The sequence below is a fragment of the Vulpes lagopus genome, chromosome 12 (genome assembly GCF_018345385.1).
Source record: "Vulpes lagopus strain Blue_001 chromosome 12, ASM1834538v1, whole genome shotgun sequence".
Lineage (NCBI taxonomy): Eukaryota > Metazoa > Chordata > Mammalia > Carnivora > Canidae > Vulpes > Vulpes lagopus.
Genome location: NC_054835.1, coordinates 17,700,097 through 17,714,478, shown reverse-complemented (window position 1 = coordinate 17,714,478; position 14,382 = coordinate 17,700,097). Strand labels below are relative to the sequence as shown.

At 38.9% G+C, this 14,382-nt stretch overlaps 1 protein-coding gene across 3 annotated transcripts in view; it reads right to left on the bottom strand.

Annotated features, from left to right (window-relative positions):
- SSH2 (slingshot protein phosphatase 2) overlaps positions 1-14,382 on the bottom strand; it is a 237,270-nt gene that overhangs the window by 18,302 nt on the left and 204,586 nt on the right. For all 3 annotated transcript variants that reach the window (XM_041725969.1, XM_041725972.1, XM_041725971.1), the window contains 3 exons: positions 9,393-9,439; positions 5,570-5,716; positions 714-914 (listed from right to left, as the gene is read on the bottom strand). In XM_041725969.1, the coding sequence (XP_041581903.1) occupies positions 714-914; positions 5,570-5,716; positions 9,393-9,439 (395 nt within the window). The remainder of the gene's footprint in view (positions 1-713; positions 915-5,569; positions 5,717-9,392; positions 9,440-14,382) is intronic.

The following is a 14,382-nucleotide window of genomic DNA, read 5'->3' as shown; positions in this document are numbered from 1 at the left end:
ATAGTTTTTTGTGAGAAAATATCCATTAATATATGTGGTAGGAGTCAGAGCTGGAGAAACACGCAAGATAGTGTTGATTGCTGTCTATGCGTATTGAATTTATAAATTATTTTTCTTTGTGTTTTCTGCATTTTTGCAAAGCACATATATAATCAGATTAAAATATTTTTAAAAGAAGAGAGTTATTTCCAGAAGTGCCTTCATACCCCAACTGTGATTTGTCACATAACCAAAATTCTGGAGAAGGCTCACTGAAACCAAGCACTGAAAAAAAATGATGCCTAAAATAGCACCAGGTATTTTTTATTTTTTTATTTATTTTTAAAAAATGGGCTAATTTTTTTTTAAAAGAATTTCATCTATGCTTAGCATTACTCTGGGAGCAATAAGTATCCATTTTGATAAGGCAGCTGTGTCTGGCCTTAGAAGAGGCTGAAAAATGTTTATGATAATCAGCACCAAGTTAAGAATTAAAGTAAGAGAACAGTATTTTCACCTTTTGGTTTAAAGATCATTTTTTGAATGCCTGATCTTCTGTATTATTCTTAAATGCTTGTACTTATTTTTTAAAAATTAGATTGACAGAGGTTTCAATTTTCAAAATGTATCATACATCCAAATTGGGCTGAGAATTAGCTGCAGGGAAGGATGTTTTATCTTGCCCCAGGGAGCGTATTGGAGGGAAAATCTGAGAAAGTCACTGAAGGACTCACCTTGCCAGTAAGATCCCCTGGTACTCTTCCAGTTGTCTCATGAAGCTGGGATTGGGCTTGGTCACTGTTCGCCTTTCCTTCACATAGTCATAGGCCCGGTCCAGATTCCAGCCATATTCCTTCATTGCATAGGCAATTACAGTGGAGGCTGAGCGACTCACCCCCATTTTGCAGTGCACAAGGCATTTAGATCCATGTTTCCTACATTGGGGAATTGAAATAAGTACACAATAGTGAGTATATGTTATTTTATTTATTATTTTTAAAGATTTTTTATTTTATTTAATCATGGGGGGTGGGGGCACAGGGAGAAGCGGGCTCCATGCAGGGAGCCTGACGTGGGACTTGATCCCAGGTCTCCAGGATCACACCCTGGGCTGAAGGTGGTGCTAAACCACTGAGCCACCGGGGCTGCCCTATTATTATTATTTTTTTATTGTTAAAAATATTTGTTAGTTGTTTATTTAACAAGAGAAACTATTCCATAATCCAGTATTTGTGTTTCATAGTTCAGGAACACAGGTAAGTGACAAACTTCAATGGAACTCAATCCAAAGAAATTCTTTATATTCCAAATTTACTTTGCTCTCTGAAAGATACCAGCCTTCTTCATCTCCTCAAAATCTTTCATGGAATGAGGGCAGCCCCAGTGGCGCAGCGGTTTAGTGCCTCCTGCAGACCGGGGTGTGATCCTGGAGACCCAGGATCGAGTCCCATGTCAGGTTCCCTGCATGGAGCCTGCTTCCCTGCATGGAGCCTGCTTCTCCCTCTGCCTGTATCTCTGCCTCTCTCTCTCTATGTCTCTCATGAATAAATAAAATCTTAAAAAAAAAATCTTTCATGGAATCATAATTTCTTTCTTTTCTTTTAAAGACTTATTTACTTATTTGAGAGAGAGAGAGAGAGAGAGATGGAGAGCAATAACAGGGTGGGGGGCAGAGAGGGAGGGAGAGGCAGACTCCCCATGGAGCAGGGAGCCCGATGTGGGGCTTGATCACAAGACCCCAGGATCACAACTTGAGCCGAAGGCAGACGTTCAACCGACTGAGCCACCCAGGCACCCCGAAATCATAATTTCTGTAGAAATCTGCATACGCCTTCTTTCTTGGTTCGGCCACAGCAAACTTATAGAAAGCTGCAACCCCAGGGATACAGTGACTGCTCCAACAATATGAAATCTCAGACGCTTGGCCAGAAGGTCTCACATCTGAGGTTTTGTCAAAGCGCTGGAAGTCATGTAGTTATTTTCCTTAACACCTACCTACCTCAAACCCAACATCCTTCCTAACAGAAATGGACCTAGTGAGTACATTTTAAAAGCTAGGTTTTAAATGTTTCCAAGTATCCTGTTGTCCTTCCATTTTCTTTCGATCCATCCCACCTTAGTGTACTTATATACATCCATAGTTGAATGTGCAAGGAAGGGAGGCAGTTCTAGTGTACTCAAACAATATTCAATGTTAATATTAATCCTTTTCAATTCATTCAGCAAACATTTACCAGGCGATCACTGTATGTAAGACAATGTGCAAGATACTAGGAGGTAATGATAAAGTAGATTTTCCCTGAATGGTAGTGGGAGAAAGAATTAAAATTCAAAATGGTAATTGCAATAACAGGTGGTCACAGAGTATGAAGGGAGAATTTTTAATTTAGAGACTGGGCCCCATGTTGCAGGTTTGAAGGCCAGTACCCTTGCAGTCCCAGGGACATGTTTCAAGGCTGGCACACTCTTGAGTTACAAATGTGACGGTGATTCATCTACTTTATCCAAATGTTCTGAGTTGCTTCCAGTTCAAATTCCAGTAAGAGTTGTCTCTGGAGGAAAGTACAAACCAAATGAAACTAGCCCTCCTCTTTTACTCAGATGTAGCTCTAGATATCACTTTTCACAACACCATCATCATATTTTGTCTAGGGACTGGCTCTATAATCCACGGAATTGGATGGGACAATGTGACACACCATGTGGTTTTCTCAGTGAGGAGGGTGGAATTACCTACCTGTTGTTGTTTTAATGGGGTGGAAGAAAGAGGAAGCAAAGTTACCATAAAGTGACACTAAGAAACAAACAAAACCCCATGGTCTCAATATGCCAGAACTCATTGCCTTGGATATGAACATTACTCAATTATGCTATGCTAATTCTGCTAATAACACAGTGTCTGGCACAGAGTAAGCCTTCAAATATTTACTAAATGTATGAACAAATTTATGGATCTGCTGTTAGATCTGTCAGCTGTAAGTAGAAACATTTTAGAATCTGGAAAAAAGAACAGTTACTCTTGAGGCGCCAGTGTGGCTCAGTGGTTGAGTGTCTGCCTTTAGCTCAGTTCATGGGGTCCTGGGATGGAGTCCCACATCAGGTTCCCCACAGGGAGCCTGCTTCTCCCTCTGCCTATGTCTCTGCCTCTCTCCATCTCTCATGAATGAATAAATAAATAAATAAAATCTTAAAAAAAAAAAAAAAGAATGGTTACTCTTTTCACTAGTGTATGTGGGCTAAAGATCCTTCCTAGGTGGCTATTCCAATAAATTAAAAAAAAAAAAAAAGTACATTAGCCTAATAGGGGAAATCTATTCATTCACTCACTCACTGTATTATAGTAAACACGCTTCCTTCCAGAGTCTTATAATTCTTCTGCTGGAGATAGACACACATGAAAAAGTTAAGTACGATGCAAGGAAGGCATGAAGTTATGTGCCAAAATGAGTGAGCCAGATAAGTGACAGGAATTCAGAGAATGATCTCCAATAATCAAAATAGTCTCAAAAGGAAGGTAAGATTAACTTCCTACCCATCATTTAGATGCAAAATTTTGGGGTCCTTAGGTTGGTGCAGGTGTGTGTCTCTGTGTGCTTAGATGATCCCAAAGGACTAGAAAATTTTTGTGTTGTTTACAGCACCATAGGATTTTCATTTAGACTACAGTACACAGTAACTCAGATAGAAGTTCAGACATGTGCTCTATATTTTCCCATCAAGCTCTGACATCAAATTTTAGGTCTATATCTGCAGGCATGGAAGGTATTCAAAGTTAGATAATTTTAAGAAAAATACAAATATGAAATCCACCCCTATAAAAGCATTTATTCATTTTGAATGAGGTGTTTTCAGTAGATGGCTTCTAACTCACATACTGAAGGATCTGAAGTCAGTTCAGAAAATCCAATTTCATCTTTCAGTTTCAGCCACATACCCTCCCCTCCTCTCCTGCCCCTCCCTATGCTGGGTTGTCTTAGATTAAGCCTGCTATCACTTTAGGAATGCTAAACCCACCCACCCATCTGTAGATCAAGTATGGAATTCAGGGCCCTGATCAGTGTGCCATCTCAGATGCTGACCTAAACTTGCAGGAGTAGGAGAGCCTGCTTACATGTAACCTGCATGCCTCACCTTGAGCCTTTCCTTTCACTGGGACTAGGGCTTGCCTGAACTCTAGCCTCTTTGGCTGTGATCCTCACAATTTGCCTAGTCTTTTCCAGTCTCCCTTACTTAGGATACTAGAGTCTTCCTAAATACTTGATGGACTCTGAGATAAGACATGATCTTTGGTTCAAGTCCTATTTTCAACCCTTGTTACTTAACCTCTCGGAACCTCATCTCTACAGTCTGTTCCTATCTGTACAAAAGGATGACAGTATATGCCTCTTTGGGTTCTGGAAAATATTACATGAGAGAATATGTGTAAAGTACCTGGCACACAGTAAGCATGCCATGAGTGGTATTATTGAGAACAATTTAATAATAGCCTTCAAGAATATAAAACACTATCTCAGGTGCTAGCTAGAGACTCAGAGTATGGGCTCAAAGCCAGTGTAGGAGGATTCAAGATACCTAAGAGGAAGAGCTTCTTGACTATGAGGTCCTGAAGAAAGATGTGGAATCACTGCTGAAGGAGGACTTTGGAAACAAAAGTGCTTCTTATCTGCAGGGATGATTTGAATGTGGTCCCATCAGAGGGGCAGCATGGCCAACATGCTCATTTATGGTTCCTTCTACTGAAGGAATATGTAGGATTGGCAAGGAAATCCCCAGGGACTTAAAAAAACAGTGCTGACGTATTAATAGTAATTAACACTAAACACTAAAGTATGGGACGCCTGGGTGGCTCAGCGGTTTAGTGCCTGCCTTCGGCCCAGGGCGTGATCCTCAAGAGATGGGATGGAGTCCCACATCGGGTTCCCTGCATGGGGCCTGCTTCTCCCTCTGCCTCTGCCTCTCTCTCTCTCTGTCTCTCATAAATAAATAAACAAAATCAGGGATCCCTGGGTGGCGCAGCGGTTTAGCGCCTGCCTTTGGCCTAGGGCGCGATCCTGGAGACCCGGGATCGAATCCCACGTCGGGCTCCCGGTGCATGGAGCCTGCTTCTCCCTCTGCCTGTGTCTCTGCCCCTCTCTCTCTCTCTCTCTCTCTCTCTCTCTGTGACTATCATAAATAAATAAATTAAAAAAAAAAACTTAAAAAAAAATAAATAAACAAAATCTTTAAACAACAAAACACAAAGGACTCTGTATCCCAACCATCTGGAGTAATTTCTACTCTATAACTTTCAAATGTCCCCTTTGGCAATGTAGGCGCTTCCTTCAGAATATCTTCCTTTGTTTCCCTTCATCTTGTGCTCAATGCAAACAGTTAACAGGAGCTTATCTTCTTCCAGGGGCTTCATCTACTCACAGGGAAAGTATGATGCCACCAACCAGCTTTTCCCCAGTATTAAGGAATCTCAGTCTCCTTTTCTTCTTTACTTCCTTCTCCCACAGTATAGACATTAAACCACCGATACCTCTCAGGCCCCAGCCATGTGCGGTGCATGAGGAACACAGGTCAGAGGATTTGTGGAACCATTACTCACTTTGCTTTAGAGATGAATTTGTAAGTGTCATTCCAGTAAGCCAGGAGATCTGTTGCCTCTTCATCGTATACTCGGATGTTATGATACTCAAAGACTCCTGGGAAGAAGTTATCTATCTCTCGAGTGACATTCAAGATATACCGCACCCTGTGAGAAAACCAAGGGAAAATATGTGCTCTACTATTCAGGCTAAACCCATTCTTAGGACTGTTTTTCTTAATTAAAATTTGCTTACTCCCTAGACTGAAATTAAATACTAAAATATTGAAAAAAAGCTAAAAAACTAAGGGACTATATACTTATTTAGTACAGAAACTACATAGCAGAATCCAGGACATATCTGGCACCAATGAATTACTAAGAGAAAAGGTGTCTACCAAGTTCAACATCTAAATTCCATTAAAAAATTTTTTTTTCCATTTTCAGTTTATGTAGTTACACAATCTCATCTTTGACAGTCTTTCGAAAATATGTCTTGTATTTTACTTCAAAGGATCAACCCAAGGCCAATGATCTGAAAATTTCTCTTCAGTTGCTAAAATTACTAGAAACATAAAGCGGTTTCCTTCTTAGAACTAACTACACACGGGGTTCTTACAAACCCAATTTCTGAAGTCAGAGAAACGACTACAAAAAGGGAGAGTCCTAGCTAACCCATTCTGTGGTTAAGGTCAAGAGACCCAAATTTTTCTTTTCTTTTTCTCTCTCTTTTTTTTTTTTATGAGACCAAAATTTTTCTGAAACATGATTTGAACCTGTTTTAAATCTGCATCAAAGTCCATTACTAGAAACAATTTTTTTCTTTTTTAATTTAAAAAGCAAGCACATGCAATTGTGGAAAACAGTACACAGAATTACTTTATAACCCAGCATTTTCCTCTCCTAGGTATGAAATGAAATGAAAAATAAATCTACCCCCAAAATTGTACATGAATGGTACAGTAGTATTCATAATAGCTAAAAAGTGGAAACAATTCATATGTCCATCAACTGATAACTAAATAAACAAAATGTGGTATTTCAGACTACGGAGCATTTTTGGCAATTAAAAAAGGAATGAAGTACTAATGCATGCTACAACATTGATAAACCTTGAAAATATAATGTGAAATGGAAGAAACCATTTTTACAAGAGCATATATTACACAATTCCATTTAAATGAAATGTCCAGAACAGATAAATCCCTAGAAATAGGAAGCAGATTAGTAGTTTCTAGAAACTGAGGGAGAAGGAAAATGGGGGTGACTGTACAGGATTTCTTTGGATTTGAAAAAATGTTCTAAATTAATTATTGTACAACTCTCTAAAAGATAATATCATTAAAGTGTACATTTTAATGGGTGAACTATATGTGACTTACACTCAATAAAACTGTCAAAAGGAAAGCACACTTCTCTTATTTAAAATAAAAATGAAAAAAAAAATGACTAACCTCCCACCTCTAATCCCATATTTTACTAATGGATTATGACAGAAGGCTTCTCAATCCTGTCATTATAGAACTCTAGACAACCACTACCAACTGAAATTAGCACTCCTTGAAACTTCTTTTGACATATCTTATGGAGTAGCACTTTACATGGGGTTCTGCAGTCAGTAAACTGGGTGAAAATGGCCTCACTGCCAAAATTAGACTTGAAAATCCCTTAAATGATCCAAAAGGGGCAGTGTTCATATTTTGTAACTGTAATTCTTAATCCACAAGCGTTTAAGAACCAGTGAATTTATGAAACAAGATCTAAGTAGATGTCTGAGCATCTAACTATACTGTCTCTTAAGACAAATACATCTGTGTTTTATAATTTAGCATTATAAGTAGTAAATGAGATGAACAGGTATCATCTCCAGCTGGGGTTGTAAGTTAAAGTGCATTCTAAAATCAAAGTATATGTATGCATGATGTTATTTCAATGCATTTGGCAAGCACTGGCTGTATAAAATCTCAGATTTCATATTAAACACTGTATCTACATGCTAGTTTCTGGCAAGTCACAGTCAATTTTTCTATCATTCCTTCACATTTACTGAGTACCTTCTTGGTATAAAGCTCTGAGCTACCCGGTGCATGGAGCCTGCTTCTCCCTCTGCCTGTGTCTCTGCCTCTCTCTCTCTCTCTCTCTCTCTCTCTCTGTGTGACTATCATAAATAAATTTAAAAATTTTTTTTTAAAAAGCTCTGAGCTAGGCAGATATGTTTTATACAAAACTAAGATACAGTCTCTATTTTCAAGAACTCTAGACTCAATTCTAATCAATTTAAAATGTCCAGGTTCAAAAAAAAAAATGTCCAAGTTCTATTTATTTTTATATCTTAAATTAAGTAACCAGATTCACTCCCCGCTTCTCCCCACTCCAATAACTCTTTGTATAAATTCTCTGGCTTAAGTCTTGTTCCCAGTTCATTTTAACAATTATGACATACTTTTCTTTTGAAATAAAAGTAGGGAGTATGACTCTGATTATGATGCTAAAGATAACCAGAAGGCTGACTTACAGCTTAGAAAACAGGCAGCCAGCCACTATCCATCACTACTTCTGGATTTCAGTAGGTCTTATCACTGTCCACAATTAAGAGTTAGCATGGCTATGTTCAATGAAAAATTTAGGCATTAGCTAAGAAGTAAAAAAGGAAGAAGAATGGCAGCTTTTTTGCTTGCTAAGTGTTCATGGTGATCTCAATAGCTACTATCAAACTCAATAACCATACTGTTTAGGGGCACATTTCTTTTTTTTTTTTAATTTTTTTTAAAATTTTTATTTATTTATGATAGTCACAGAGAGAGAGAGAGAGAGAGGCAGAGACATAGGCAGAGGGAGAAGCAGGCTCCATGCACCGGGAGCCTGATGTGGGATTCGATCCCGGGTCTCCAAGATCGCGCCCTGGGCCAAAGGCAAGCGCCAAACCACTGCGCCACCCAGGGATCCCAAGGGCACATTTCTTAATACAAGGTAGGTATTCTTGTTCAATTTCAGAAGCTTGTCCACTTTATATTTATGACCTACTTAGACTTCAAACACCTTACTAAAAAAGGATAGGGATTGATTCTTATTTTTCCTTGGATCCCTAGTATCTAGCACTGTACCTGGCCCACAGAAGACGGTCAATAAATGTTGAATGAGCAGCTATGAACCCAACACATGCAGTTCTGTGTACTCTCACATAAAAATAGGAACCAAAGGCAAAACTATGAAGACAGTAAAAAGATCAGCGGTTGCCAGGGGTGGTGGTGGGAATAAATGGGTGGAACGGAAGATGTTTAGGACAGTAAAAAATCCTCTGTATACCATAAATGATGGATGCATGATAGATTTGTCCAAGGCCAAAAACTGGACACCAAGAGTGAACTATGCTGTAAATATGGACTTGGTGTGATTATGATGTACCAATGTAGGTTTATCAATTATAACAAATGCACCACTCTGGTGGGGATGGTAATAATGGGGGAGGCTATGCACATATAAGGGCAGAAATATATGGGAAATCTCTGTACCTTCTTCCCAATTTTACTGTGAACCTTAAATTGCTCTAAAAACAAAAAAAGGAATCAATAACTACATTTGCTTTAAACAGCAGGAAAGGCATGCATATTTATTTTGGAAAGCCTTTCCACCTAAACAGTATCTTTTTCTTGAGAGTTGTGTGTGTGGGAGGATGAAACAGTGGGAGAATAGCCACTTAAATTTTTATTACATTACACCTGATTAGAATCAACTTGAAGCAACTCCTAAGATTAAAGTTACTGACACCTATTTGACAGGAAAAAGTAAAGAAAGAACAGTGATTTCTGTCATGGGGATGAAAGCAATTGCTCTGTGTGCTTACCCTCGGTTCTGTAAATCCTCTAAATTGGAGGCATTCCATTCTGAGCCCTGTGGAACCAAATAAAAAACAAGGTTAGGGAGTATTAGCAAATGAACAAAATACAATACTTGGAAAGGAATCCTGAGGAAAGCAGCAGAGCCAATAACATCTATCATGCTTCCTTTCTATATGTCAGGTACTTTGTACATTATCACATTTTGTTTTCGTAAGTGATAGGGTAAAAAAGTTATCTTTATTTTTACAGATAAGAAAACCAGCCCTCATAGAATTCAAATAATTTTTGCTCAAGACCACATGCTGGAAAGGTATCTTTGATCATCCTACATTCTAAGTTAAATGTCATCTGTTTTCCTTGTTATAGTATTCTGATTTCTTTCAGGACAATGTATTGTAATTTTTACTTGCATATTTATTTATGTGCTTATTTACTACTTTTCTCCTCGACTGTAATATAAGCTTCTTGAGGACAGCAACCAGGTGGGAAACAGGATATGCAAAATTTAAAGAAAGGAGAGTTGTACAGATTATCCAGAAGACATACCAATTTTTAATATTTTACCACACTTGCTTTCTCTCTCTCCTTCCGATATGTATCATACTTTTTTGTTCTGAGCCATTTGAAAGTAATCTGAGCAATCATGACACTTCAATACCTGATCATATATTGATTATGAACATTCTCCTTGTTTCACTTTTACAACTAAGAGAACACTAACACAATATTCTAATACATTATCAATATTTGATTCAAAAACCATCCTCTCAAACTATCCTTTATGTTTATCCAATCAAGAATTATACTTAAAAAAAAAAAAGAATTATAATTTGCATTTAGTTGCCACGTCTTTCTCATTTAATCTGATCTTGGACAGTCCACCTCAACTTTACATTTAGTCTACATTTTAAATGTAGTCTACATTTTTGTAGACTACAGGTCTGTAATCTTGGAGAACTCCTAACAATCTGGATTTGTCTGATTTGTCTCCTGATAATTAGATTCAAGTCAAAATTCCTGGCAAGAATATTACAAGGATGATATTGTGTATTTCCTATCGCATCAAATCTTGAGGCACATTATGTCCATTTATCTTACTTGTCATGCTGAACTTGAATTCTTGGTAGGTACCTTTGTTATCTGCCACATCTCATATTGTAAAGATTTCTTAATGACTAATTAGTAATCTTTAGGTATCAGATCTTTGAGGTCATGTGAATATCCTGTTTCACAATAATCTTTTACCATATGGTTTTATTTTATTTTATTTTATTTTTTATTTTTATAAAGATTTTATTTATTTATTCATAGAGACAGAGAGAGAGAGGCAGAGATACAGGCAGAGGGAGAAGCAGGCTCCATGCAGGGAGCCCGACGTGGGACTCGATCCAGGGTCTCCAGGATCAGACCCCGGGCTGCAGGCAGCGCTAAACCGCTGCGCCACCGGGGCTGCCCTACCCTATGGTTTTAGCATCAACTGCTGACCTTGTCCAAGGCAATTATTTTACTGGAGGTTGAGAAAATGGTGGTTTTTTTTTTTTTTATAAATTTTTATTTTTATTTTTATTTATTTATGATAGTCACAGAGAGATAGAGAGAGAGGCAGAGACACAGGCAGAGGGAGAAGCAGGCTCCATGCACCGGGAGCCCGACGTGGGATTCGATCCCGGGTCTCCAGGATCGCGCCCTGGGCCAAAGGCAGGCGCCAAACCGCTACGCCACCCAGGGATCCCGAAAATGGTGGTTTTTTAATTCTATCATTCCTTTGGATGGTAGCTGGCATTCTTCTTTGTAAAAGAGAGCTTCACCTAGTCATCCCTTCTGCACTGTGAATGCCACTATGACTTCTTGAATTCATTTTGTACTTGGAACGTTATACAATCCATTACCATTTTTTTCCTGACACTCAAATTGTCCTAAATTTGACCAGTGGGAATCTCTTCAAGCAGGCAGGCTCCTTTTGATATGACCCCACTAGTTTTTGAATAGGTCCTTGCTTTCTGGCACAGGAAATTGTTTCAGATTCACTTTGTGAATGGAATTAGCCCTCTCCCCAAGGAGCCCTGGTTTCTTTTAGCAAAGAATATTTTGCAATCAAAACCTGGACATAATTAGATATGCTCATATATATTTAGTGTTACTGCTTCTAAACTTTTCAGTGGACAGATCTAGGAACTATTTTTTTTTTTTAAATAAGCATTTTTTAAAAAAATTTATTGGGATCCCTGGGTGGCGCAGTGGTTTGGCGCTTGCCTTTGGCCCAGGGCGCGATCTTGGAGACCCGGGATCGAATCCCACATCAGGCTCCCGGTGCATGGAGCCTGCTTCTCCCTCTGACCTATGTCTCTGCCCTCTCTCTCTCTCTGTGTGTCTATCATAAATAAATAAAAATTAAAAAAAAAAATAAAGCATTTTTAAAAAAATTTATTGGGATCCCTGGGTGGCGCCAGTGGTTGGCGCTTGCCTTTGGCCCAGGGCGCGATCTTGGAGACCCGGGATCGAATCCCACATCAGGCTCCCGGTGCATGGAGCCTGCTTCTCCCTCTGCCTATGTCTCTGCCTCTCTCTCTCTCTCTGTGTGACTATCATAAATAATAAAAATTAAAAAAAAAATAAAAAAAAAATAAAAAAAATTTATTTATTCAGAGAGATAGAGAGAGAAGAGACTGAGAAGCAGAGACACAGGCAGAGGGAGAAGCGGGCTCCAAGCAGGGAGCCCAACGTGGGACTCGATCCTGGGTCTCCAGGATCAGACCCCGGGCTGCAGGCAGCGCTAAACCACTGCGCCACCGGGGGTGCCCTAGGAACTATTTTTATTTATTTATTTATTTATTTTTTTAAATTTTTATTTATTTATGATAGTCAAAGAGAGAGAGAGAGAGGCAGAGACACAGGCAGAGGGAGAAGCAGGCTCCATGCACCGGGGAGCCCGATGTGGGATTCGATCCCGGGTCTCCAGGATGGCGCCCTGGGCCAAAGGCAGGCGCCAAACCGCTGCGCCACCCAGGGATCCCTAGGAACTATTTTTAAAAAAGCTATTGAATTTCCAGGGGCACTTGGGTGGCTTGTTTGAGTGTATGACACCTGATCTTAGCTGAGGTCTTAATCTCAGGGTCATGAGTTCAAGCCCCATTTTGGGCTATAGGCTGAGTATGGCGCCTACTGAAAAAACAAAAATTTACACCGGTACCTCCAATTCAAAGTTATCACCATAAGGTTCTTCCTTTTCTTTCTTGCCCCTTTGTCAACATTTTTATCTCTCTATTTCAGAGTGATAGCCTTGGTTTCCAACAACTCATGTGCTCTATTTACAAAATAACTTCAACATTACTATTACTACACCAATACCACAGCCAATTACAAAACTATCAAGTTGAAATTTCTTTTTGTAGTTTTTTTTCTCCTCCCATGAAGAGGTTCAATCAGAATATTACGCTCAAAAGTTATCTGAATTAATTTCCCTCTGTGAAGTTATCCATTAGTTATATACTTGGGTTCATTCACCCTTGTCTGTATTCAATTTTAGGTATATCCCTAAAATTGTGCTTTTTCCACTTGATTTTGCATATGCAAACTTTTTTAAGATTGAAAGTCAAAAGCTTATTTTTTTTAAAGATTTTATTTATTTATTCACGACAGACACAGAGTGGAGCCTGCCTCTCCCTCTGCCTATGTCTCTGCCTCTCTCTCTCTGTTTCTCTCATGAAAAAATAAAATCTTTTTTTTTTTTTAAAGTAAACTTGAAGTCTCACTCCCACTCTAATCTCTTCAATCCCTAAGGGTAACCATTTTCATTAGTTTCTGGCTTATTCTACCTATGTTCTATTTTGAAAAAACATAAGCAAATATATCCTTGTTACTATTTCTTACTTACATAAAAGTAGTATACTACATATACTTTTGTTCTTCGCTTGCTTCACTTTACAATACATTCTCAGAATCACTCTGTAGCAATTCAAAGAAAAATTTTCCTTATTCCTTCTTACACCTACATAGCACTTCACTGGATAGTGATAGATTTATTCAACTAGTCTCCTATAAATGATGTTTCATATTTGTGGAAGTGAGGTTGTTGAGTAAAGGGCCAATGCAGTTTTGTTAGACATTGCTAAATTCTGTCCATAGAGGCTGAAACAATTCTGCATTCCCACCAACAACGTATGACAGTGCCACTTTCTCCAAGGCCTTGCCAACAAAATGTGTGGTTAAGCTTTTGAATTATTGCCAATCTGACAGGTGTGAAAGGTTATCTCAGTGTAATTTCAATTTGCATTTCTCTTAAGAGTAAGAGTGAGCAACTTTTCAATGTTTCTGGTCCATTTGCTTTTTTTGGACTATCTGTTCATCTCTTTTGAAAAGGCAAACATTTAAAAGTAAGAATTTGCCTATTTTAGAATTATGTATTAAATGGAATTTAGCATTAGAAGACTCAGGTTCAAGTTCTAACTTCCCACTCTACTGTGGGGCACTGGGCAAATTGCTTATCCGTCTTCACTTTTCTTATCTGCAAAATGGATCACTCCTCCCACCTACTCCTACATACCTAAATGGGTACCGTCTCAAATTACAAACAGGAAGTTTTTCCTGATCTCCTCTGCCATGTGAGAAAACAAAGAGAAATCTATAACCCAGAAGATGGCCCTCACCTGACCATGCAGGCACGCTGATCTCAGATTTTAGCCTGCAGAGCTATGAGAAATAAGTTTCTATGGTTTTTAAAAAAGTATTTTATTTATTTATTCATGAGAGACACACAGAGAGACGCAGAGACCTAGGCAGAGGAAGAAGCAGGCTCTCTGCAGGGAGCCTGATGTGGGACTAGATCCCCTGATCCGGGATCACACTGTGAGCTGAAGGCAAATGCTCAACTGCTGAGCTACCCAGGTGTCCTAAGTTTCTATTGTTTAAGAGTCTCCATTCCAGTGCCCACCCCTTGACAAAAAAAACTGGTCTCTCCCATATTAAAGTGGAAAAACCCTCTTTCCATCCTGAATT